The 26,923-nt window shown below is 27.9% G+C and overlaps 4 protein-coding genes across 4 annotated transcripts; 2 read left to right on the top strand and 2 right to left on the bottom strand.

The window, feature by feature from the left end:
* Nucleotides 1–384: 384 nt before the first annotated feature.
* On the bottom strand, nucleotides 385–3,151 carry LOC105251186 (THO complex subunit 4). Its single transcript, XM_011257772.3, has 5 exons — nucleotides 2,808–3,151; nucleotides 1,976–2,113; nucleotides 1,570–1,717; nucleotides 1,165–1,305; nucleotides 385–965 (listed from the first exon to the last, which is right to left on the bottom strand). The coding sequence occupies exons 1-5, from the start codon at nucleotides 3,012–3,014 to the stop codon at nucleotides 850–852; spliced, it is 750 nt and encodes a 249-aa protein (XP_011256074.1). The 5' UTR covers nucleotides 3,015–3,151; the 3' UTR covers nucleotides 385–849.
* Nucleotides 3,152–7,569: 4,418 nt separating this feature from the next.
* On the top strand, nucleotides 7,570–13,405 carry LOC105251185 (probable cytochrome P450 6a14). Its single transcript, XM_011257771.3, has 7 exons — nucleotides 7,570–7,591; nucleotides 8,812–8,999; nucleotides 9,590–9,959; nucleotides 11,004–11,341; nucleotides 11,816–12,049; nucleotides 12,154–12,405; nucleotides 12,978–13,405. The coding sequence occupies exons 2-7, from the start codon at nucleotides 8,831–8,833 to the stop codon at nucleotides 13,139–13,141; spliced, it is 1,527 nt and encodes a 508-aa protein (XP_011256073.3). The 5' UTR covers nucleotides 7,570–7,591; nucleotides 8,812–8,830; the 3' UTR covers nucleotides 13,142–13,405.
* A 1,151-nt stretch (nucleotides 13,406–14,556) lies between these two features.
* Nucleotides 14,557–19,838, bottom strand: LOC105251184 (antifreeze protein Maxi). The gene is made up of 3 exons (XM_011257770.3): nucleotides 19,725–19,838; nucleotides 15,667–15,959; nucleotides 14,557–15,437 (listed from the first exon to the last, which is right to left on the bottom strand). The coding sequence occupies exons 2-3, from the start codon at nucleotides 15,920–15,922 to the stop codon at nucleotides 14,779–14,781; spliced, it is 915 nt and encodes a 304-aa protein (XP_011256072.1). The 5' UTR covers nucleotides 15,923–15,959; nucleotides 19,725–19,838; the 3' UTR covers nucleotides 14,557–14,778.
* Nucleotides 19,839–21,616: 1,778 nt separating this feature from the next.
* Nucleotides 21,617–24,996, top strand: LOC105251183 (chromosome partition protein Smc). The gene is made up of 5 exons (XM_011257769.2): nucleotides 21,617–21,689; nucleotides 21,794–21,846; nucleotides 22,596–22,766; nucleotides 23,188–23,391; nucleotides 24,312–24,996. Exons 1-5 carry the CDS (start codon nucleotides 21,662–21,664, stop codon nucleotides 24,618–24,620), a joined length of 765 nt encoding a protein of 254 aa, XP_011256071.1. The 5' UTR covers nucleotides 21,617–21,661; the 3' UTR covers nucleotides 24,621–24,996.
* The last annotated feature ends 1,927 nt before the right edge of the window (nucleotides 24,997–26,923 follow it).

Genomic DNA, 26,923 nt, shown 5'->3' with positions numbered 1-26,923 from the left:
TTCTTCAGTCTTGCAGTCTTGTTCTTGATTGCATTTTATACGCTGCGTGATTAAAAAATGTTTACATTTTCTTACATGTCCATCACTGTGTAGTTAAATATATCATCGATATCTGACTAGTTAACAGTATGTGTCACAGCCTTAATATGCTATAAGCTATGCACTAAGCACAGTTATATACAATGCTTATTTATATATTAAAAAAACAATCCACCAAATGTAGGTTACAAAAATATCTTTCCTCGTCGTTCATATTCCTAAGATCAGCCACTAAACTACCCTAAATGGGTATAGCAAACAAATTTTTGATACTCGACATGGTACTAAGAATAGAATCAGATTGTGAGGGCTAGAAGCACATTCTGTACTTTGATAAACAACAACTTTTCGAGATGCATCTCATTGTATTTTTCATCTGATGAGCACACACGCACGATAGTACATACAAATCCATACAGTCTTTACAATTATATAAGTTTGTTCTTTTTTTAACTTTCTTATTGTATCACATAAAAAAAATCTATGAACGTCTAACAAATGATATTCGCGGAGGTTTTGTAAAACTGATTATACCAATTTTCGAAAGAATCGTCAAAAATAAAAACTAAAAATTAATGAGAATTTCTTTACATTTTACTATATATATATACACATACATATATATATATATATATATATATATATATATATATATATACATACATATATATATACATACACACACACTATATATATCTTGATAGAATTGTATTTGTATTGTATGCTTCATGAAAATAAGGGCAACAAACGTGTATTACGTTAAGTCAATATGAACAAAATCTGAATAGAGTAGAGAGAATTTTGTGATTGTTACTTGACTTCCTTCACATATGCTTCTAGTTCCGCATCTAATTCCTCAGCTGTGGGTGTTTTTGTTACTTGTCGAATGCCTCCTCTACCTCCACGTCGACCGCTTCCACCACGACCTTAAATTTCATAAAATAACATATAATAACATTAATGATTAAGCGAAATGTGCGTTACGAAATATTCTATTAAATATATTTTAATAACTATAACTCACATACACATTTATAATAAAAAATAATTTTCACATGATTAACGCACTGTCAATTTTATTATTATGTAAATTAATTGCATAATTAAGTCTCATTAACAAATTACCTCTGACAGATCCTGTGCCGCGATTCCCCCTAAAACGAGTCTGAGGTCTCTGTGTATAATTAGTACCGCTTAGTCTCGGGCCACCACGGACAGAAGTGACTGGTAATTCAGAAGTTGCGACTTGTATGTTCATTTCTCGACCTACCGAAATACATTGGAGTAATGAATGCAAAAACATATTTGTGCAAATCACACACATAGTTCACAATAATCTCTGCAATAATTTCTCTAATATTGCCTCATGTATTGTAACTTTTGAAAATAAAAAGTGTTCAATGTTTCTGTTGCAAGATGCAAACTGAAAAAAGGCTACAATTAAAAGATATTAATATCTAAATACAATTTCTTAATTAAAAAAGATACATTCATTACTGAATATAACTGTCTGCATATTTAGATGCATACCATCTAGCGGTACTCCATGATATTGTTTCATTGCTTTGATAGCATCAGCTCGTCTTTCAAAAATGACATCTGCAGAGCCTAGAGAACGACCTGATCTATCATAATGTACTGCTGCTGATTTTAAAGGTCCAAATTCACTAAATAATTCCTAAAACATTATTAATAGTTAAAATTTCTTACATACAATTTTTCTGTATACAAATGTCCTAATTAATCTATAGCTATATGAAAATTAATACATCGAACATTAGATGTTCATTTTGACAAAATTATTATTACATATCTTTTGTAGAATTTGCATGGGTAAACACAAATTATATTTTATGTACACTATTCAAATATTTAATTTGTGATTTCATTTTATTTTAAATGCTAAAAAAAAGCTATTCTATATATATCTTAGTACCTGTATATCTGAATCTGATACACCAAAATCAAGATTTGACACCAAAAGTTTAGTTGTTCCTGCATTGCCTATTACACCACGACCAACTTTTTTTACGCCATCAAACATGTCATGTTTCCAAGCGCTGTTTACATCACCCTATACAATAAACCATAAAGTTTATTAGAGAAAAGTCGCTGTGTTATAAATTATATTTCTTTTAAAGTAAAGAAATTTTTATATATTTCTTAATAAAAAATGTTTTCCTTTTTTGTCCATTACTGAATTATAAAAGAAATGAATTCCAAAAATTCCAAAAGAGAGAGAACGAGAGAGGTGTTGCTTAAAACAACTTAAAATGAAAAAAAAAGTTTTTACTATAAAAAATTGATTTCATATTTATTTGACATACACTTGTGCGTGTGCTGCGAACATTTATATAGTGTGTATAAACACGATATATATAAAAATATATAAAGATATTGAAAAAAAGGAGAAAAACATAATGGATCATTTTTATTCTAGAAGCCGCGATGCGAGTTATAATTTTAAGCGACTCATTATAGAAATGAACATTTTGAAGAACTGCTCCATTTCATAAGGTACATGTATGTACGTGACGCATACGAATATATGGCATACATATGTATCATACGTATTCCATATACCCAATACTGTTGCGCGTATACCATCATACATACACGTATATATAAATATAATATGTGTACGTACACATGCGCGCGTGCGCGCGCGCGCACGCGTACGTATACGTACGCGCATTAAACAATTCTGGGCAAATTCGATAGAGGAAAGCTTGCAATGTGAAATATGCTTATTACCATCATTTTCTTACCCTCGTGTACGGCAAAGAGCTACGTGCAATACCGCCGCGATTGCGTCCTCGCATGACGCCGCCGCCGACTCTTTGCGCCCTACGTGCTCCTCGACGGGGCGAATTGCCGGCGCCTCTGCCGCGTCTACCGCCGCCTCGCGCTCTAGATCCCTTGGTCTGTTTGATGATGTCGTCCAGACTCATTTCTATCTTATCCACCATCTTCATTTGTGCGATTCGCGATGCAACGTAACTATCACGCAAGAGAAACACCGAGGTAAACCAACCTCTCTCTCTCACTGTCGTTTTTCGCGATGATGGCGGCGGAGCAGGCGGTGAAACGAAAACGAAACTACGAAATAGCGCCGCAGAGCAATCTGGGTATTTTAGGTACTGACGATCATGGATTATAATATACGAGAGGAAACTGCGTAGACAAATTTGCCACACGGCCATAGTGGTACCCTCTAACGACACGATGAGACATTAAATGATTCAAATTCCCGGCGCCAAAGTATAGTACATTTACATAGGATCGATAAAGTATTATTATCTCGACGAAACTATATTATTATTAACATTAATATTACTAAAAATGACAGGCTTCATAAAAATTAATGTAACTAAAAGATACTAGAAAATAAATATATATGCATAAATATGTCACGCTAATAAATAAATATACGTATAATATATGTATAAATCTTTGTATTGACGGTAACAAAATAAGAGTTTAGGTATACTTACAATATACTTTTAAAATAAGCAAACGTTTATTGATAAAGACTAATCTAGAAATTAGTTTTAGAAACAATTTAATCTAGAAACAATTTCATATCATAAGGAAAAATTTTATTTCATAATTGTAATAGATGTTCAAAGCATCTCTCCGTCTATCGCGACACATGTCTTCCCTAACAGCACATGTAGATACTGAGAATGTTCGAAGAATATCGCAAAAGTACAATGCTTATATTCTCAGAACATTTGAGATACATACTATGATATATTAAGTATATACTAAGAATGCTCTAATGTCCGCCTATTTTGGTTAATAGTAAATACTGAGAATATCTTGCAGTATAATTCATATATGTAATATAAATACTTTTGATAAATGCCGTAAACACGCACACACTATTTCTCATTTTAATTTCAAATAATCTTTTTAATATTCTGAATCCAAACCAAGAATCCAGAACAACTAAATTACTAAACAAATTTTAAATTAAGTCAGCTTATTATAAATTAAAATGACTAAAAAGAAAAAAGAAGAAACTTTAGAACTCATGTTAAGTACCAGTCCTTTATGTCCATTTCACCAAAATTAAACTACGAGTTTGGTAGCGCGCGTAGCGGCAAAATGAGGAAACACATGCAATATTATAGAATATCCGGAAAATATATGAGAAAGAATATACTAATACGCGAGATATTCAAAGTATATTCTGAGAATATATGAAAAATAATATACAACAAGAGATGTTATGGGATTATTCTCAATATATTATATCTGTAATGTATATTTACAGTATAAGTATAGAATATTCGAATGATATCATGTGCTGTTAGGGTTCTTATTGGGACTCGCGCTTCATGTTTCAAAATGCCAAATTTTTTTTGTGTTCTTTGACAAAAAAGATTTAAATTCATTGTTTCAATATATTTAAGATATTAATTTAATTTAAATACATCATATTTTTTAAATATTCTTATGAATAATTTCTAGAAAATGTTGATTTCTAGACTTATGTTTATTTATTTCTTGCTTATTTTGATGAATATAAAATATATATTCAAAGTTTAGGTCATCAAATTGAAACACTTTTACATACAAAATAATTGTATTTGTTGTGTGTGTGTGTGTGTGTGTGTGTGTGTGTGTGTGTGTGTGGATATATGTATATATGTATATATGTATGTATACGCATATATATATATATATATATATATATATATACATACATATATATATATATATATATATTACATGTATATATAAATTACATGTATATATAAATTTTTGCATATTTTGAATACATAATGCATAAAAAATATACAATACTTTTTCCATAATGTTTAATTGCATAACTCTAACTTTCAATCTATTTAAAAATTTATAAATTTATAAATTCATAAATTTATAAATTCATTAACAACGAATAAAACAAGTAGAAAATTGATAAAGAGTAAGATAACTTAATTATAAAGAGTGTAGCAATAACATTGTCCACTTTTAAGAACAAAATATGAATTTGCAACAAGTAATTACATATTTTTTTTTAGAACAACTATATCCCGGTAAAAATTTTTTCATATATAATTAGACAAAACGGATTATATGTAGTTATATAAACTTATATATCAATTTTGTCCATATAAAAATATATATGCTTATGTATAAATGGATATGAATATATATATATATATATATATATATATATTTGTATATTATTATATAAAGATATATTTTTATAATCCCGGGAAGAAAAAGTCCATATAAAATTGGCCATATATGGATTTTGTCAATATCATCTAATTATATTTTGCCAAATATAGTCATATATGATATCATATATGAATAAATATTAAATCATTTATAAATAAATATTCTGAATCCTAACAAGGAATCCAGCTTGGAATTAAACTAATAAACAGTGATGTCAAAGAGGATGCGGCTCATGCACATAGAGAGAACCTATGTGTGAGCAACGTCCTCTCTTTCGCACCGCACTGCTAAGGGAAAAAAATATACTTTAAATCTTACATTAATACAAGTCCTTTATATACATTTCATGATAAATATTGAATACGAGAAAAATTAAGAGTGGTGTCGCCGCGTAACGGTAAATGAAGAAACATGTCGCGCACACGAAAATCGAGTTGCGACGTAGAAGTCGCCAATTAAGAATATATTCTTATTCATTAAGAATTTACAATTTTTTCGGTGTACCACTTAGCTGCTTCTATAATAATATACATTTAAGTGTTGTTTTTAAATACTGCATAATAATTAATTAAATATATAATGCAAGATATAATTTTTAGGAAAAATTATATTGGTCTATATAAAAAAAGGTAAAATCATATATAATCTTAAATGATTATATATAATAACATATATATGATTTATATCATATATATGGATATAACATATGATATATAACATATGATTTATATCATATATATGGATATAACATATGATATATAACATATGATTTATATCAAAGCGTACATGAAACCATTAACCTTTGTTTTGGTTCTATACATGCTTAGATATGATATCAGTATCTGACTATGTCTGATTGTACAAAATGACGTGAGATATCTAATATCATTTTTTATGATCAGAAATGGTCAGAGATGGATATCATATCTAAGCATATACAAAAACGTATGCTCTGATAAAATCATATGTGATATTATATATATATATATATATATATATATATATATATATATAATCATATAAGACTGTATATAATTTTACTTTTTTTATATAAATAGACATGGACTTTTTTTTCCCGGGTCATTAAGTATAAAACAAAATGTTTCACCTATCCGTTGTTCATGAGTGCATTGAGGGAAAGATGCATATACATTTTGATCAAAATTTCTCGTTTATATAGAATCGTATACAATTATGTATGATTGTATCTGAACTATATTTGTTACTTATACATATTTATATATGACGCAAGACTTACATATAATTATATATTAAACTAACAGAAATCCATGTATAATTATACATAAAACATTGTGAACATTACATATAAGTATGCAAAATGCCCACTTATATATAATTATATGTAAGAGTTATTACACTTATATATAAATATATATAATGTCCTGTACTCTATTTCCTGTACTCTATTATTTATAATTATACATATTTTTGCACAATTATATATAGTTTTGTACAATTATATTCAATTCTGCATGAATATACATGAAAAATTTTTTACCGGGATGTTTCCTTTATTATACTAATTGATTATTATTTTTTTGTGTATAAAAGTATTGCAATAAGATTATCGAAAAATAAATATATTTTACGAGATATTTCATAGTTTATGTAAAATTATGTTAACTTAAAGTATAAATTATCTTATAAACTATTCAATTTGTGGCTATCCAATCTTAATTTTTAATTTTTACATGAAATATTGCGAGGAATCGATTTATATAAAAAAATTAGAATGTTTTATTTAAAAAAAATATAAAAATAAATTTTGAAATGTCTGGAACACCTTCATTTACAGAAAAAATACTATTATTTTTTATACATATGTGTTAGGCCTTTTTAATATCGTGTAATTTTTATAATTATAAGTTTTCCTTGTTTTTAAAAATAACAGAAATATTCCAGATGGACAATATTATTGCCACATCTTACATATATTACATATATTTGCGAGCCCACACATTCTTACATGCGTGTGATTAATTTATTTCTAAGATTCTCAAACAAAATTAGTCATAATAAGCAAAACATGATAAAACGAGCAAGTCATCATTAACTCTTTTATTAACTTATGTAACAAAATAGAGGAACATTTTTGTATTTATCTCTTATTATTCCCGTCACATGCAACGACAACCTGAATATGTAATTTGGAGTATATCTTATAATTAAATAACCATTTTTCAAGCATTTATCTTATATATAAGATCGTGATTCATGCAATATCTTTCAGTATACTTGAAAATATTGATATGTGTATTTAATATATATTCTATAATACTGATTGTAATATAGATAATAAAAGATTATTTGTGATCAACGCTTTTTTTCAGCAAAGGTAATATTGACTATCGTAACTTAATTATCGTCACATCATCTAACATGTATACCATTGTATAAGAAATATTATTGAGAATCATTAGAATAGAATCTCATTGTCAGACAAATTAATAGATTTCTATAATAGATTATGTAACTTTATTTTTTTACTAGAAAAAATATAAAGCAGTATTACTTATTGCAAATTTTCAAGTTTTTAATTATCTTGAACAAACTTAAATAGTATTTTAAAATTTATTATAATGAATAAACTGGTTTCAAATTAAATATAGAATATTTTTCGCATATGTATACATACATACGTATACATACATACCATCGAATAATATTATATTGAATGTAAAGAAGCAATCTACAAAATATATATCAATCCGTAAAAATGAAAGATGAAGAGAGAAAGAGAGAGAGAGAGAGAGAGAGAGAGAGATATATTGTTTGAGATAAACTATGATTTTGTACTATATATTATGTTCACAAAAGAAGAATTGCATACACTGAGGAAAAAATTATCTTAAAATAAAAAAATTTTAGTTAACTCAAGAAAGCTATTTATTCGGTGGGTACTAATTACGTATTTACTTGCATTCAAAACGTCTGTTTGCTTAAGTTAAGTATTTATTTACATATGTTTAAAAAAATATAATTTTTAATTAAATAATTTTATTTTAATTTTATAAAATATTTATTAAAATGCATTTTTTATTCCCAAAAATTTTAATTTTTTAATTTAAAAAAATAATATATTTAATTTAATAAATTATAGTATATATTTTACGAAAATAGTATTTAAATATAAAAAATATATAAATGAAAATAATGTACTTAATATAACATGCATATTTAATTAAAATTAAATGCTTTTGCTTAAATGAAATAAACAATTCCTTTTATTTAAAGTAAAAGTTTCAAGAAAACAAGTTTATTTAATTTAAAAAAATTTTTCCCTCAATGTATATGCTGTCTTCAATTTTGATCTTTTGCGCTATTTTGATAAATTTTTAAATGTGAATTTTCTCTCTCTCTCTCTCTCTCTCTTTCTCTTCATATTTTATTTTTATGTATATATTTGGTAAATTGATTCTTTATATTCGATGTTATATTATTCGATAGTGTTTCGAACAGCACAAATGTTAGAAACATAAAAATAAATTTAAAATTGGATATGCAATATTTCTCTAAGTTTCTTTTACGATAAAGTTATTTGTTATTATATTTTAGACAAGAGTATAGATTCGCGATGTTGCTCGAGGAATTAATTGGGATTTCTATTATTGCTCTGAGTGTTATATACATATATTATAAATATGTATTGTTCAATTATTGGCGCAAAAAGGGTGTTTTTTATATCGAACCCACTGTGCCAGCTGGTAATTTGACAGCTTATGTGATTGGAAAAGTGTCAGTAGGCAAGTATTTTTATATAAAATTAATTAATAATGTATCTTTTATATCTGCACGTAAGGATGCGCGCGTGTGTGCATATATATATAATTCTTTTTTCTCTTTTTCAATTTTTTTCTGATTTATATGTACACACACACACACACACACACACACACACACACACACACACACACACACACACACACACACACACATATTGTGTTTGTTTTAATTAATTTCTTATTTCAAATATAATTTTTATACATATAAAATTATTGCGCGTTACTAAATAATTTTTATGTTCATACACATACATATACATACAACATGTTTGGGGACGGATATATTTTATTATAATTAATAACTCGAGATTATTTGGCAATTTTCTTTAAATTATTTGAACAATGATAAAAATAAACATTTTTGTAAAATCTTTATCTTAAATAATAAATCATCAAAAATATTAATTATGAGATATGAAATTTTTAAACCTCATTCTTTTATAGTTAATAAATGTATATTTTATTTCTGTTTTTATGTATACAATTAATATTTTATTTTGCTATATTATTGTATCCCTACTTAAAAAGTTAAATGTGAGATTTGTCAATAGGCGAACTCTTCCGTGACGCCTATATGAAATACAAGGATCATCGTGTCTTTGGAATGTATACATTTTTCAAGCCAAATCTGGTGATTGCCGATCTCGATCTTATTCGAACAGTATTGGCCAAGGAATTCGGAAGTTTTCATGATCGTGGTTTTTTTTGCAACGAGAAGATTGATCCATTGTCTGGCCATTTGTTTTTATTGCCTGGAAAAAAGTGGCGAAATTTACGTGTAAAGTTGACACCCACTTTCACTTCAGGAAAGATAAAGCAAATGTTTATGATTCTGAAGGAATGCGGGGAAGAATTTGCAAAAAGTTTAGAGAGCAAAGCTCAAATGAAAGATTGCATTGAGATAAAAGATATATTTGCAAGGTAAGCCCTTATTTTATATATACAGGGTGAGGCATCTAAAACAGGCCACCTGAATAACTCCGTTGGTAAGCCGAATACAAAAAAATTGTTCAGACAAAAGTTGTATGGTTTCAAGGGGGACATATGATGGTGTCATTAGTTTAATCTTGAATAGTCACCCGAAGGTCACGTGAAGGTCAGCTCCAACTTTTTAAATGGGACACCTTATATGCTTTTGCATATTCTTGTAGCTCATCTCAAGAGCTTTCCAAAACACTACAATTATGTTAGTTTTCATTAAATACTTTCCAAGTTATGAGGCTTGAAATCATTTTTTAATTTTACATAAACCGTAAAATATTTTGTAAAATATTCATTTTTCGATTATTTTACCTTAATACTTTTATGTACAAAATAATGAGAAGAATCAATTGGTGTAAAGAAAACACATAATTGCTTCGAACAAAAAAATGTAATTGTTAATTGCAAATTACATTTTTTTGTTCGAAGCAATTATGTGTTTTCTTTACACCAATTGATTCTTCTCATTATTTTGTACATAAAAGTATTAAGGTAAAATAATCGAAAAATGAATATTTTACAAGATATTTTACGGTTTATGTAAAATTAAAAAATGATTTCAAGCCTCATAACTTGGAAAGTATTTAATGAAAACTAACATAATTGTAGTGTTTTGGAAAGTTCTTGAGATGAGCTACAAGAATATGCAAAAGCATATAAGGTGTCCCATTTAAAAAGTTGGAGCTAACCTTCACGTGACCTTCGGGTGGCTCTTCAAGATTAAACTAATGACACCATCATATGTCCCCCTTGAAACCATACAACTTTTGTCTGAACAATTTTTTTGTATTCGGCTTACCAACGGAGTTATTCGGGTGGCCTGTTTTAGATGCCTCACCCTGTATATATATATATATATATATATATATATATATATATATATATATATAAACGGTGTACATAATTTTTTAGTTAATTTCCAGTAAACTCGACTTTGGTACAGGTTTAATTAAAAAAGATTAATTAAAATTATATTAAAAATAGGTATTCGACGGATATTATTATGTCAACGGCTTTTGGAATCAAGTCTAATTGCATGGAAGAGCCGAATAATGAATTTCGGCGTTGGGGAAAGAAAGTCTTTGAAGAGAGACCTTTTTGGAACGCTCTATTAATGTTTGCACCCCAAGTTATGGATTTCTTTTCCATTCCCACCACGGATCGGGGAGTCACTAAATTTTTTACAAAAATGTTTCGAGATAACGTAGAATACAGGCAAACTCATAATGTCATCAGACATGATTTTATGAATCTACTCATACAACTCATGGACAAGGGCTATATTGAAGCTGATAATGAAAAAGATTTTAATAATATATCCTGTAAATGAATATTTTATATTAAATGAATATTTTACATTAATTTAAAATTAACTATTTCTACTTATCTTTTAACTGTTCTTTTACGACTTTAAAAAACACAATTACATATTTATAAAAATGGTAATATGCATACAGATATATATATATATATATATATATATATATATATATATCTGTATACGTATTACCATTTTAATTATGCATTTAATTATTAAACGTCTCAATAAATAAGCTGAGATAAATTGATTATACTTTAATTATCTTATTTCAAACAATTTTGAAAAAAAAAAATATATACATATATATATATATATATATATATATATATATACTTTTTTATTTAAATATATATGTGCATAGATTTATTTATAAAGATATTTGTTATATACGTATATTATATAAGAACACCTTACTTTTTGTACACAGTTTCTACGCAAGATTATATGAAATAATAATATCTTATTTTTAATTTAGCAAATAATGTAACTAAACTTACCATGTTGGAAGCGGCTGGGGAAGCTTATGTTTTCTTTTTGGCTGGTTTTGAAACTTCCTCGACAACAGCGACATATTGTCTATATGAATTAGCTCAACATCAAGGCATACAGGATAAAATTCATCAGGAAATTGACGAAATGTTAAAACAGCATGGTGAATTAACTTACAATGTTGTAAATGAAATGACATATCTTCATAAAGTAGTAAATGGCAAGTAGAATATATATAAATTTTATTATACATATAAAATGTTTATACATATATGTATAATAATTGGTTATATTTTAGGAACAATATTTTTTTATATATTACAGAAACTATGAGGAAATATCCACCTGTACCTGTCTTGAATCGCATTTGCACCAAGGAATTAGACCTTCCCACAACAAATATTCACGTATCAGAAGGGACATTAATTACTATACCGGTATTTGGATTGCATCGGGACCCATCGCTATATCCGCATCCGGATAAATTTGATCCTGAACGATTCAACGCGGACAAGATAGCAGCTAGGCATCCTTATGCTTATTTGCCGTTTGGAGAAGGGCCTCGAGTTTGTATTGGTATAAGGATAATCTTATTTAATTTATATATTATATAAAATCATTTTATTTAAAATCTTATGTGCTTCAAGAATCGTTATGAATTTTTTAAACACGCAATTTTATTATGATTTTTTTCATGATAATTTGAGATTAATTAGTATTGGATTTGTGTTTTAGTATTTATATTTACGAACAAAATTCTCTTACAATGTTTAATTCATATAATAGATATATTCCTTTCGATTAAAAGTGTTCTTTTCAGTATTTAATTTATTTTAATAATTTTTATCAATCACGTGTGTCAAATGTTCTATTAAAATATTTTAGAGAAATTAAGTCATATTTATTTTGACGCATTTTATTCGAAATACCATAAACATATGTATATTATTTTCAAGTTCACGTTGATATATTCTTTCGCAAACTGATTTATGAAAGATTTAATTAAAATAAAATATTGCATAGTTTTATATGCACTTATATTCGCGTGAGTCAGTAATTGTACCAAAGTATCTCTGATATTATTTAAAAGACCCAGATTGTAATTTATTTCATCATTATCACTATCTCTCAGTATCATTAATTTTTAGGTACCAGATTTGGCTACATGCAAACAAAAATTGGGCTCGTAAGTCTTTTGTTGAAGTACAAGTTTAAACTTCATCCTCGAACTCCGGTTCCACTTATTTTCGATGAAGCACCAATTGTACTTACAGTCAAAGGTGGCGTTCACCTTATTATCGAATCACGATAAAATAATAGTATTCATACTGATCGTGAGCTGAAATGAAATTTTTGCTTAATCCATCGAAAAAGCTGAATCAAAATGTAAAATGTTGTTTTTTGTACTCTCATTCAAAACATACAATTAATTATAATTAATTAAAAAATCGATTAAATATATCGAAGAGATTTGAATATTAGAGACAAATTTGATTCTTTGTATCCGGGTACTGTGTATGTTAATGCATTTAATTATTAAACGTCTCAATAAATAAGCTGCGATAAATTGATTATACTTTAATTATCTTATTTAGTCAGACAATTTAAAAAAAAATATATATATACTATATATATATATATATATATAGAGAGAGAGAGAGAGAGAGAGAAAGAGAGAGAGAGAGAGAGAGAGAGAGAGAGAGAGAGGGTGGGGAGGAGAAGGGAACGTGCATGCATGCAGGTGTATTATACGTATATTAAAAGTTACACATTTATGTTAAGAATTTCTTTATGATAAGAATTAAATTTTTTATCAATTTTGTTCTTTTTTTCTGCAACTTTTAATATTTGATTAAGATTTTCTATCTTGATAATTAAATTTCAAATTGAAATTTAGTTAAAGCTCCGATAAGATATTAAATAATAATATTACTAATTTCCAGTAATAATAATTTACATGATACTAATATATTATTATAAAATAATGATAGATCTTACAAGTGTAATGTGAATTGATAAAAACCCGCAATTGTGGATACGCAAATCTTTTCACTGTCGATAAAAATAATGATATGGCAAAATGTTGTTTTATTGTTGAAAAATATATAAAAAATTTATACATTTTCGATTATAAAACAATGATTGGATAAGTTAAAACATTCATGTAATTAGTTTTATTTAGTTAAAGCGGTCAAACAAAATTATTTTTGATCAAATCAAATGATTGATAATATTATTGTTTTTCCACTTAAAATTATATATTTTCCACTTCCATCGAATCTATTTGATCGATAATTTTTCAAGTAAGAATTAAAATAATGCTCGCTAATTAATGGAGCATGGTGTGTGTGCATTGAGATTTATATACATATACGTATACATATATGTTCGTTTATACATATCTGATAAGATTGCACTTGAGAATTTATTCGCGTTGGAATAAAATAGCGTTTAATTAACAGATATTTTAAACTATTGATACAGCTGACATCTTATTATCTACATTCTACATATTTATCATTTCAACGTAACTTACTTTACCAAAGCGTATAAATTATCAATATTAAATAATGATCTATATAATGAGGCTTATTTATATTAAATTTTTATAGAGAAAAGATTAATGTAACATGTATATACCAGAAAGTTTATTCTCATGTAATGACTGAAAAATAGATCTAGGTGAAGAAAAAAAAGACTTCGGGAATAGGAGAGAATAACGTACAGTTTAGGATGGCAACAATATTTTATTGTGCAGTCTGGCATGTAAACACACGATGGTAATGCACACAATCGCTGGAGTGTTACTGATTAGAAAGCAGCAAAGGAGACCACCTGGGTCTACCTGATCTTTGTGTATAGCGCCGTTATCTCAGTAGCGCTACGGGCAAGTGCACCGTATACCTGCAAAAGGAAGAACCGCACGAGAGAACTGCGCCGAGAAAGATCTTAAAGGTGATAACTCTTGTAATGAAATGTATCTACGGGCAAGGTGTTTGCTAGGCTGATAGGCTCATCGGCGGTGGCGGCGTGTAAGGAGGCCGAATGACTCGCAGTCGCAGCCGCAGCCGCGGTATTAGCCGCGTGCGCGGCCGCGGCCGCTGCATTGCTCTGCGCCGTTTGAGCGGCATTGGCGGCTTTTTGCGCTGCCGCTTGTGTCGTCTCAAAATCTAAGCGCGCCGCCGCGAGTTGCTCGGCTATCGTTTCAGCGCGCGCCTTAGCTTGACCCACCATCGTCGTTTGCGCGGCCAGCTCGGCCGCAGCTTCGGCCGCCGCTTGCGCGGCATGTTCGGCGGTCGCTTGCGCCGCGTTTAACGCTGTGGTTATCACTTGTACTTGATGCATCGCTTGTTGCGCCGCATTCCTTGCGGCTGTGGCCGCACGTTGAGCCTGTTGAAGTTGTTGCTTCTCACCGTCCACCGCGACTTGCGCGTCTCTCGATTGCTGTTCTAGGCCCATTACGATAATCTGTTTGCCGGCCAAAGCTGCAGCGGCCGTCGCCGCGGATTGTGCTGCCGCTTGTGCCAGTGTATTTTTAGCTACATATGCCGCCTGTCCAGCGGCTACTGGTTGCTGATTCAATTGCGTGTTTGCCTGATCAGCGGCTCCTGTAATCAAAACAATATATATATATATATAGCCAACCGCGTATATGTATAGGTCAATGAGACACGTAAAATGAAATGCGTATGCTAGTTTTCACTTTATACATATACATATATGTATACTTATATATTGCGATACTATATCATCTTTTACAATTGCTTACTGCTTGCAGCAGTATTACCGCGAGATAAAAAAAGAATAATTGGTCAATTTAAATATAAATTATCTAACCTTTAGCTATACTGGCTAAAGGACCACCCACGCTATAACCAGGTCGAATAAGGCTTGAGCGATGACCACTCGCAGCAACGACGGGCGCTGCTTCGACATAGTGACCATTTGAATCGATTAAGCTTAATGCGGGTCCACCGTGATCCACATATTCAAACTCATAACTGTCGACTACTTGTTGATCGTGAATCTGCTTTTTAGCTTTACCGCAATATGTGAGGGTGACGTAAACCAAAAATACCAACAGGATCTTCATGTTGAAACGTTGAATTTTTGCTACAATTAATGATTATCTGAAAAAGACAAAAATTAATAAAAAATTGAAATAAAATTAAAATTAATTAATTAATCTTTAAGAAAAATGTCAAGCGATCTAATTATTTAATTATTTAATTTTTATACATAATTATCTAATTTTATTAATCATTAATTATCTAATTTTATTTAATCATCTAATTAATTAGGTAATTAATTTAATTATCCAATTAATTATTTAACTTTGCATTGACTTAAAGTTCTATAGAAAGTAAATAAATTTTATAAAACATAAAATATGTAAAATATGTAAAAAAATTCGTTTGACAAACGATTCTTATATTGTTTCAGTATAAATCTTTATATTATAACTATATGAAAAAAATAAGAATAGTACTCGAATTTATTATTTATTTTAATTAGGTTTAAAACAACGGTATACAGATATTCAGAATTTTCTTTCGCGTAACTCGCAATTATCTATTATTTTAATACTGTGTTCTCTCATTGTCAATGTAGGAGTAAATTTGTCAATTGAATATGATAATCAAGATTCAGTCACAGTTTTTCGATTATACAGAAAGAAGAAAAAAAGCACAGGAAGTCGTTTATAAGCAGCTGGTATAAAGAGTCGAGCTTTTTCGATGATTATATCGATGCAAATATGAATAAATTTTTGGCGAGATTTGTATAAATATTGAATTATGCCCTCTCACTACATACATTTTTATTTAATAAATATATTAATTATTTTTTAAATTAGAATTCATTCTTTTTGCTTTCTTCGGGAAGAGAAAATGAAATTACTACATCGCGTATTGAAAAATGCTGGAAATCTCTAAAGTGCAGTGACGCGTTTCACTAGTTTTATTATTTATATTGATCTAGTTTCGTAATTGCTTTTTCTCTGCTAGCTTGTCTCTATCACAAAAATTTTCTTTGATCCTGTGATGTGCATGATTGCACGATGAGCCTGATTGGTTGGCTATAAATCAATTCAGGCGTGAAAAAGGAAAACTATTGTCGCGACGATGATAGGATATTATGTTGCATAATAATTGATCACGTTGCAGTGTTGCTGAATCGATTGAGTGGCCGGAGAAAGTGACGCATAAAAACTGCGAGAAAATCAAAAGTAATCGATATCGATCGATACATGGTGGATAACTGATATAAAACTGATATGAAATGACTATTTTCAGAACTGTATCTTGAAATTTTGCATTAGAATTATATTATAATATTATTTACACACACGCGTGCTATTAATCTTTCATTATACCATATATCATAAAAGACTAGATCTTTCATTATACCATATGCATAAAAGACTAGACTAACAATAAGTTGTACACACGTGATCATGACGCACGTACCGCCTTTCTCACTGTCTCAATTATAATCGCTTAAAATCCGGTTGTGTTTCGCTCTGAAAAACGCTTATTGTACGTCAATATTATAATATTTATCGAGGTCTATTATCAAGATTCGAGCTAAGCGCTACAACACTACGTGAAATAATGGAATAAAATTAGTTAAGGCAATTCCATCAATGCAATGTAGAATGTTTTCTTTTGAAGAATTGACAATAAGTATATTCATTTAACATATAGTGAAATGCAATGTAATGTACTTGCTGCACTTTGTACAACTTTAAAATAAAGCCGATATTTAAAATACTTTTTGTTCATTATTTCAGAAATGAAGCATTTCTCGCTTAATAACAATAGTTTTTACTTTTTATTCAGAAATGAAAAAGGTTCATCCAATTTTAAAATAAACATACGACTCATGCTTTATATGAAATCCTGCATATACACACACATATATATATATATATATATATCTATATATCTATCTATCTATCTATCTATCTATATATATATATAAATATATATATAAATATATATATATGTATATATATCCTTCATATGACTCATCCTTTATATGAAATTCTGCATATATATATACATATATATATATATATATATATATATATATATATACACATATATATCACTCTGAATGAACTACATAAATTCTCTATTTTCTTTATTTTCTTAATATTAATTTGAAATAATTATATACAGAAAACGTGTGTGTGTGTGTGTGCGTGCGTGCATGTGTGCATGTGTGCGTGCATGTGAGCGTGTGTATGTGCGTATGTATGGGCGTGTATTTATATTTGTGTATATGGTTAATAGCTTTATAATAAAATATGATAATGAGAAGAGTAATTAGTTTATAATAAAATAAAAAATAATTAATTAATAGGTTTATAATAATATATCTATAAATATCTACATAATTATATGAATATATTTATTAATAATGCAGTGAAATGAATAATAAAAATTTATTATTACTAATTCTACATACTACTATTTTCGTTACATTAAGATAAATTATATATATATATATATATATATATATATATATATATATATTTACATCAAAATTATAAACTGCGAGATAAAATGATATTGCATGTAAATGGTTGAAAAGTTGAGTTCCAATACTCAAAAGAAATTGTTTTAAAATAGAAAAAAGAAATAGAGAAAGAGAGAGAGAGAGAGAGAGAGAGAGAGAGAGAGAGAGAGAGAGAGAGAGAGAGAGAGAGAGAGAGAGAGAGAGAGAGAGGAGGAGGAGGAGGAGAAGGAAGAGAAGAAAAATTTTGTTGAAATTCTTAAGAAGAATAAATTATTATATAAAAGCATTAATTTCTGATATGAATTATATAACGATGCAATTCTGATTCTGATTCTACTAATGTGGAAATGAGTGACATATATATATATATATATATATATATATATATATATATATATATATGCAAACCAATCTTACGTAAATATTCTAAAATAAAATATTATTCTTTATTGTGTAGCATTGCAATTTATCAAATAAGTTTTAATTTTAAAAGTGTAAAAAATAAGAAATTACCTCTAAAAAAAGATAAAAAAAATGAAATATGTTAAAAAAACTATATATATTTTAAAATAAAATTAAAAGACTTAAAATCGTTTTAAATACTTATATACCTTTTCCAGTTTTACCAAATATCTGAAATAAATTGTATTATATAGTTCTATAATATAGTATTATACAGGGTGTCTCAAAACTCATAATGAATCTTTCAATGACAGATTCCTGGGATCATTTGGAGACGATTTTTTCTCAGCGAAAATGTCGATGAAGGCCATCATTTTTTGTATGTTCCCGATTTTTGTCATCATATATCTTTGCAATTAAGCCTTAAATTACAACTCAACTAAAGTAAACTCTATTTAAAATTAATCGAAGAATGTGGTTTTGTTAATATTTCTACAAAGCTTACCTTAGAAAAACCCCTTATTTCCAATCACTTATAATTCGAAAATTATTAGTGCCTCGACATTTTCATTGAGGAAAAATCGTCTTTAGATGATCCCAGGAATCTGTCTTTGAAAGATTCATTATGAGTTTTGAGACACCTTGTATATGTATAGCTCTCAAAGTTTAAAAAAAACATCAAATTTTACATATTAAAATATTTTCATATAAAATTATTTTTTTATTTACAAAAATATTTGCATTAAGAACGGTATCGCGCATCACCTATTTTTTTTTCCAACTAATCACAATTATTTCTCGTCATTGATTTTATTTAAATTTTTTAAATTGTTTATACTAAATGTTTCTATTTCAAACAGCAAGACTTCCGCGATTTTGGAATAATGTTTGGTGTTATTTTGTTTTTATTTCTGGATGAATCACGAAGGCGAGTATTTTTGAAACTTATTACGAAAAATTTTTATACTTACTTGACACATGCACACACACACACACACACACAAAGACAGAGTTAATCGCTTAGAGAATAAGAGCTGTCCTTGCGCGAAGAAAGCTGAGAACTGATACCAGTTACTAGTGCATCAGACCTCTTATAGTCTTGTCAGTTCAGTAATCTACGGAAGGGATTGTAAGACTTTTAAAATAACGCTGTGCTAATAGTATTTTCTGCCTATTATATTTTATTCTTTTTCTCTCTCTCTTTCTTTCTTTCTCTCTCTCTCTCTCTCTCTCTCTCTCTCTCTCTCTCAGTGCATTCTATTGTTTCAGAAGGAACAAATCTTTAGTCATTTAACTACTTTTTTCATATTATACCAATTATATATTACGACAAATATTATTATTAATAATAAAATCAATTAAATTTTAAATAATAAATGTAAGTTGCAAAAGCTAACGGAATAATAAAAACCAAACCAAGATAATAATGCAAAGGTAAACTTTCTAATGTAAGTTAAATAAATTTATTTATACTCAGTTTTAGTCCTACTTTTTTGAGATATCTTCAGTAATAATCATGTAAATAAACACAAAATAATATAAATACACAATATATGACAAATAAATGAGAAATATAGTGTAGAAAAAAAAGATACATATACATGCACATTAATTTCGTAAAACGAAAAGGTTTCATGTGTTCGAATATGTAACTTCTTAACGATCAATCGTGATCGTCAAGAAAAACTTTCGCACTTGATGCTTGATCTCTTCTACATGATGTACTAACATTTCAAATGAAATTAACATTAAAATGAAGTTAAATTTTTAAGAAGAAACAATTATGATGTACAAATCACACACACACACACACACACACACACACACACACACACACACACACACACACGCACGCACGCACGCACGCACGCACGCACGCACGCACGCACGCACGCACGCACGCACGCGCACACATATACGCATATACATATATATATAGCTTTTATTTACGTGCATTTGAATCTTTGTTTGTTATATATATCGCATATCAATATTATATCGCATATGTTATTGAGATTGCATCTGCATAATATAGTTGGATAATAGGGGCAACTTGGAATTATTTTGTATAAAGTTAGCTGAAGTAGAGCGGAACGCTGCATGCATTGAGATGATACTGCTAATTCTTTAAGTTTAGTAAAAATAATAAAATTGTTTAAAAAATAAGAAACAGTCGCGAAAAAAATGTCCATTATAATTAGCTGAAATATATAATTTTCTATAACATCTCTTTTTTTTCACTTATATAAATCACTTATCTTAAATCCTTAAAAATAAAATATTTTCTTTATTTTTACATTTACAAAAAGCCAGATGTGATAAAAATCGCTATTACTTTCTACCGTAAATTCTATTTTAAAAAAAATTATCTATATTTGAACTACTTTGAGTTACTTATAATTGCGGGAAATTGTAGTATATCTAAAATAAAAATTCTTAGATGAAGGATCGCGTCCATTCGATTGGACATTGAGTTCTATCTGCGCAATTTCTCATGGAATTAAGGAAATGTCATTTATGTAAAACTATAAAAAGAGTTGTGGAGTTTTTTATCTACTATCTGTTTATATAAGATTATTAAGTAAATTTTATTTACATTTTCGCATATTCGGAACTATCAGAAAAGTTGTGTTTATGTGACAGAAGATGTATAATTAAAAAAAAGTATTTCTATTATATTTTATCAAATTTTCACTTTTTTATACAAATGAGAAAAACGGGCTATATAATATTGTATAACTTCAGTTAATAGTATTATTAAATATCTCGAAGTCGAAAAAAGCACTTAATTAATCGGTTTTATTGTCAAATATAGAAATGTTCAGTCGGTGCAAATTTGTTATGTTTTGTTATAATTTTTTTGCACAGAGAGAGGAACAACGTGCCCCATTTAAATTTACTCCTCAGAATGAACATTTTCTACATTTTTTATATCAGTGAGTGTAGCTCATATGATTAATTATTTACATCAAAATTTTGTGTTTAATAATTTATATTTTTATATATATAACCAATATTATAACCAATATGCTGTTTTTAGTCATACTTGTAGAATCTAATTGCGGACGAATTCACAAAGTTCCGATCAATGAGGTAAGTTTTAATCTACAATATTTTATTTATTAGAAACTTTAAATAATATCCGGTTTGAATTTGACTCTTTTATAAAAAAAACTGAAATACTATTAATAACCTATTGTTATATATTTCCAGTATCGACCGATTATGAATTTACAATTATTATTATTTTTATTTTCGGATTAAAAATTTCGACAATATTTTTATCAGCGCAAGATGTGCAAATTAAATTTGTGAAATATTTATGTAAAAACTCTATTTTCGGCTTTTTAAACGTGAATATAATCAATATATATATTTACAGTTATTTCTAGTAACTTTTGACTATGAGTTTACATTTATGTGCGATTTACATTTACTAGCATATACATATAATGTAGATTTTCTTTAAATTAGCATCCATCTTAATTATTATATTAAAATCTATATAATTGTCATATTAAAGAAGCATTGTTAGACGAATATTAATATATATATATATATATATATATATATATATATATATATATATTAATATCTTATAATTGTTGTCTTAATTATATAACGTAAGATATAAAAGATATTCGTCTAACAATGCTTCTTTAATATGACAATTATATAGATTTTAATATAATAATTAAGATGGATGCTAAATTAAAGAAAATCTACATTATATGTATATATATATATATATATATATATATATATATAATTGTTAGTTGTTTATGTTATATTATATGAAAAAGTTAGTTGTTTATGTTATATTATATGAAAAACAATTATAGAATCAAGCAGACATGCGTCATGCCGAAAGTGGAAACTGTCGTGGCACTGTTTTATCTAATGCCCAGAAAAAAATCATTGAAAAAGCAAGCAATATCGCACAGAAAGCAGCGCAAGAAGCAAAAGCCGCGTCTGAAGCACAAAATGTTGCTGGTCAACAAGCAGCGCGTCAAGTATTTCATTACATTATATTATACATGTCACTTCTTTGAAAGAAACATTGTGCAAGAGTATTGCACTCTCGTGATTTAAAAATGTCTTGTTGCCTTTTATTTCTTTAGTGTATATTATTTGAAAAGAGTTTATTAATAGCAGAATTTATATGCGCACACACATACACGCATACACACACACACACATATGCGCAAGGAAATAAAAAAGGTTTCCTCTTCTCAATTTTCATTTAATTATTTATCTCAGATTTGTGTCTACGCGCATATTATTGCTGATGAAATCGCACAAAATCGCGCAAAATTATTAATTAGGGAGAGTAATTTGCATCATTAATTACATTTGCATATATTTACATTTATTTGTTAAGATTGGTATTTTGTTCAGCAAATATCCCATCGTAATAGTAAAGGCATATAACAGGTAAAGGCTCAACTGGCAGAGAAGGCCGTTCAAGCTGCCAAAGCCGCTGAAGCGGCTTTATCGAGTAAGGAAGCGATAGTCGAACAGCTGCTAGAAGAAGTGAAGGAAGCACGATCGGTTGTTCAGGAAGAAACGTCTTCCTTGCAACAAGCGCAAGTTAATGTCAATGCAGCAATACAGGCAGCACGGCAGTCACAAGATCAGGTTGTAAAACCGAATTTAAAAACCGAAATAGTTGCAAGTTAAAAGTGAATGATAATAAGACGAATAGTGTTTGAATATATAAATTTCAGTTTAAAAGAAAATATTTTATTTTAAATTATTTATAAATCACAATTTAACAAGATTCTATTTATGATTAACAATTTCTATTTGAATATTTTTATATTTTGATATTAGCTTTCTCTTTATATACCGCTTATACTTTTTTTTATTTTCCCTGTATTTTTTCCTCTCTCTTTTATCTTTATGACACTGAAAGACTTGAAAGGAAACTGAAAACTTTTTTTACTTTATTAAAATATGAAACAAAATGTTATATATTATTTATATTGAAGTTTGTGTATATTCTATATAGAGGATAGAGAGTCGCTTGATTGATAATTTTAAAAAAATTGTATCTTGAATTTGTTAAATGTGAAAAGATAAAAATTGTTGTTTCTTTCTCTCTCTCACTTTTTCTCTCTTCCTTTTCCTCTTTCTTAATAATCTGTTTTATTAAAATTTTGAATCAAATATATTGGTTATAATAAATTAGTTTCAACGGCAATACGAGTCTAGTGTTGTTGTTGATATACAAATATTTATTATATGAGATGTTAATATAAAAATAAAGTTAAAAATAATAAATAAACAATTATTAAAGACTCCTATAGCGTACGTTTCTGCTCATTCTTCTGGTCATCTTCAGCGCAAATATAACAATGTATAATATGACGATAATTTTGCAAATTCTGTTGTCAATATATTAAATCAAAAGGAGTGCTGTCAAGAATTAAGTTAGAGAGTGAGTCGCTCGGTGTCTCATCGTAACCATCAATTTTACTATCTAAAATTTTGAATTTATAGTTTATAAAACATTAATTATGCAATTTAAAAATGCATTATGTATTTTGAAATTACAGTTGAAGACATTGACGAATGCAGTGCGTACAGCTAAATCGAACGCGGCAAACGCCCAGGCGGCTGCGAGTGGAGCGCAGAAATCATTACGAGAGAAAGAGGAGCTATTGGAGGCGGCCAAGAGGCGAGTGGACGAACTATCGAATCAATTGCGAAGTGCCCGGCAGGATCTTGTGAATACGAATCGTGCAGCGGCCAAAGCTAATGCTGCTGCGCATGAGGCGAAAGTGAACGCTAGAAATAAAAGGAGATTGGCGAATCTTAGAAGATTGCGGGCGATACACTCAACTGCAACGCGAACTATTTCTTGAAATGAGACATGCAGGAAGACTTTTCCAAGTGCATATTTAATTATTAACAAGACTATGCACTTTAGTAGTTTTGAGCGATTTTTTTTTACAAATATACAGATTTCGAGTTTGTATATGTCCTTTGTAATAAATAATTGGAAAAAATGCAGATTGAATAATTTTAGGAAATTACACATGAACACTACTTAACAAATCATATTTGATGACTTATTATATGAGCATAAATAAAAAGGATATCATGATGATAAAGCGGATTAATTACTGATATTTAGATATGCAGATTAGTAACAGGATAGTAACAGGATAGTGAAAGGATAATGCAGATAGTGAAAGGATATTGTATTGTGTGTTTATTACAAAGTAATAACACACAATACACACATATACACATAATATACACATATTTATTAAATAATTACTGAAATTTAAAAAAACTTAATTTTAAAAAAGTCAAGGAAATTATTTAAAAAAATCACATACTAGCATTAATTTTATTGAATAAAATTTATAAAATTGGTCGTAAATTGAACAAGGTAAGAAACCTTGATATATAAAACATTTTGTTTTAAAATTCAAAATATATATTAACAATATATACAATATTATAATATTTAAAAACTTGCTTTATTGTTTCCTGAATTTAAATTAAAAATTATAAATAAATACCGCATGACAATAATGGTAATATCGAATAGAACAAAATTAAAATATTATACAATCATATCACAATAAGAAATTATATCATAAAGAATGTTCATATCACAATAAGAAATCATATCATAAAGAATGTTAACACACTATAACGATTCAATTGTATAATTATTGTATATAACATTGTGTGTGTACACGTTGATTGAGATTTACATTGAAATCGTGACTTACTTTATAAAATATGTGTCACGCTTCAGTTATCACCTTTCTAAAACATTGCAAATACCTCGTTCTCCTCGTACTCCATATAATATTACCAACGAAAATATGCAAAATTGTGTAAAATTGTATATACTCATTTGTTCAAATTTTATAGCTTTCATATTACATGTATATTAATCAATTAAGCACAGGTGCGCTTTCTCTTTACGACACAACGAAAAACAGCCTTTCAAACATCATTCGGTGATACTTCAATTCTTAATATTTTTGCAACAGAACGAGATATTTTGAATTTGTTTACACGGATGAGCATAAATAATAAAAATCAATTTATAAGCATTAATAAATTCAATATTTAAAAGACTCGAGAACCCTTTTATTTTACATTAGTATATATCAAATCATCAAATTAAAAAAATATATACAGTAATAATTTACTGTTATATGAAAAAGTCATTTAAAAGAAAATAAAATAGAGTTGAACCTTATTTATGTTGGATAATTATATGTTCATGCAATTATTTGTCCGTGAGATTTGAAAGATAATTTTTAACCAATTATGTTTGTGTTTACAATTTTAAATTATGTAAACTAATGCTTAATTGTAAATAATTCTTATGATAAAGAGCATGCTATTTTAGAAAAATAAATAAATTAGAAAATTGTAATTATCGAATAACAAGATTAATTATTTTTATTTAAAAGGAATAATTTTGTTTTATAATTTTAAAGTATCTTTTGGAATATTTGTATTCTAATTATATAATAAAATTAATTATATAATAAAATGAAACGATTGCTAAACGAGCAATTAACCCATTCAGATCTGAATTTTTTCTGTAATGTAAAAAATTATTAAATTAATTTTTATTGATGCTAAGGGTTTAAAACGACGATATATATATATATATATATATTTTTTTTTTTCGAGATATATATATTTTTTTCCACCGAGAGATCGCAAGGAAACTAATTCTAAAAAATAACTATTTCACATGATTTTAAAGTTTTTGTGCATAATTGAGTACATAGGGTCTGAATGGGTTAAAGAAATAATTATGTTTTTAAATATACACAATTATATATACACGCTAGGTGTTGAGCTAAATTAAGAGATACGATTTTATTTCAAGTTTTCTAATTACATTAATGATTTATAATTATAATTAATATATAATACAATATAAACGAAAACGCTTAAAATTGAAAGTAGAATATTTACATATTATTATTAACATTGGACATAATTTATTTTGTATTACGATGAATGTGAAAAATTGAAAGAAATAACCATATGTAAAATTTAATATGCATATATTTAATCGTTTTTATTGTTTATCTAATCGTACGTAAAATATAAACTGCTGAAAATGCAATGAGTAAATACATTTTCGAAATTTCTAAGTATTGAATAATTCAAAAAATTATAG

This window comes from Camponotus floridanus, unplaced genomic scaffold (assembly GCF_003227725.1).
Source record: "Camponotus floridanus strain SB8 unplaced genomic scaffold, Cflo_v7.5 scaffold16, whole genome shotgun sequence".
NCBI lineage: Eukaryota > Metazoa > Arthropoda > Insecta > Hymenoptera > Formicidae > Camponotus > Camponotus floridanus.
Note: the sequence above shows the minus strand (reverse complement) of the source record. Positions and strands in the feature narration are given on the sequence as shown.

Coding starts and splice junctions, on each gene's coding strand:
- LOC105251185 (XM_011257771.3), top strand. CDS start 8,831: ATGTTGCTCGAGGAATTAATTGGGATTTCTATTATTGCTCTGAGTGTT. Junction 9,960..11,003: donor ATAAAAGATATATTTGCAAG/GTAAGCCCTTAT, acceptor TATTAAAAATAG/GTATTCGACGGATATTATTA. Junction 12,050..12,153: donor TCTTCATAAAGTAGTAAATG/GCAAGTAGAATA, acceptor TATATATTACAG/AAACTATGAGGAAATATCCA.
- LOC105251183 (XM_011257769.2), top strand. CDS start 21,662: ATGAACATTTTCTACATTTTTTATATCA. Junction 21,690..21,793: donor TTTCTACATTTTTTATATCA/GTGAGTGTAGCT, acceptor TGCTGTTTTTAG/TCATACTTGTAGAATCTAAT. Junction 22,767..23,187: donor GTCAACAAGCAGCGCGTCAA/GTATTTCATTAC, acceptor GGCATATAACAG/GTAAAGGCTCAACTGGCAGA.
- LOC105251184 (XM_011257770.3), bottom strand. CDS start 15,922: ATGAAGATCCTGTTGGTATTTTTGGTTTACGTCACCCTCACATATTGC. Junction 15,438..15,666: donor TTTAGCCAGTATAGCTAAAG/GTTAGATAATTT, acceptor TTTTGATTACAG/GAGCCGCTGATCAGGCAAAC.
- LOC105251186 (XM_011257772.3), bottom strand. CDS start 3,014: ATGAAGATGGTGGATAAGATAGAAATGAGTCTGGACGACATCATCAAA. Junction 2,114..2,807: donor GCTCTTTGCCGTACACGAGG/GTAAGAAAATGA, acceptor TTTATTGTATAG/GGTGATGTAAACAGCGCTTG. Junction 1,718..1,975: donor TATCAGATTCAGATATACAG/GTACTAAGATAT, acceptor ATAATGTTTTAG/GAATTATTTAGTGAATTTGG.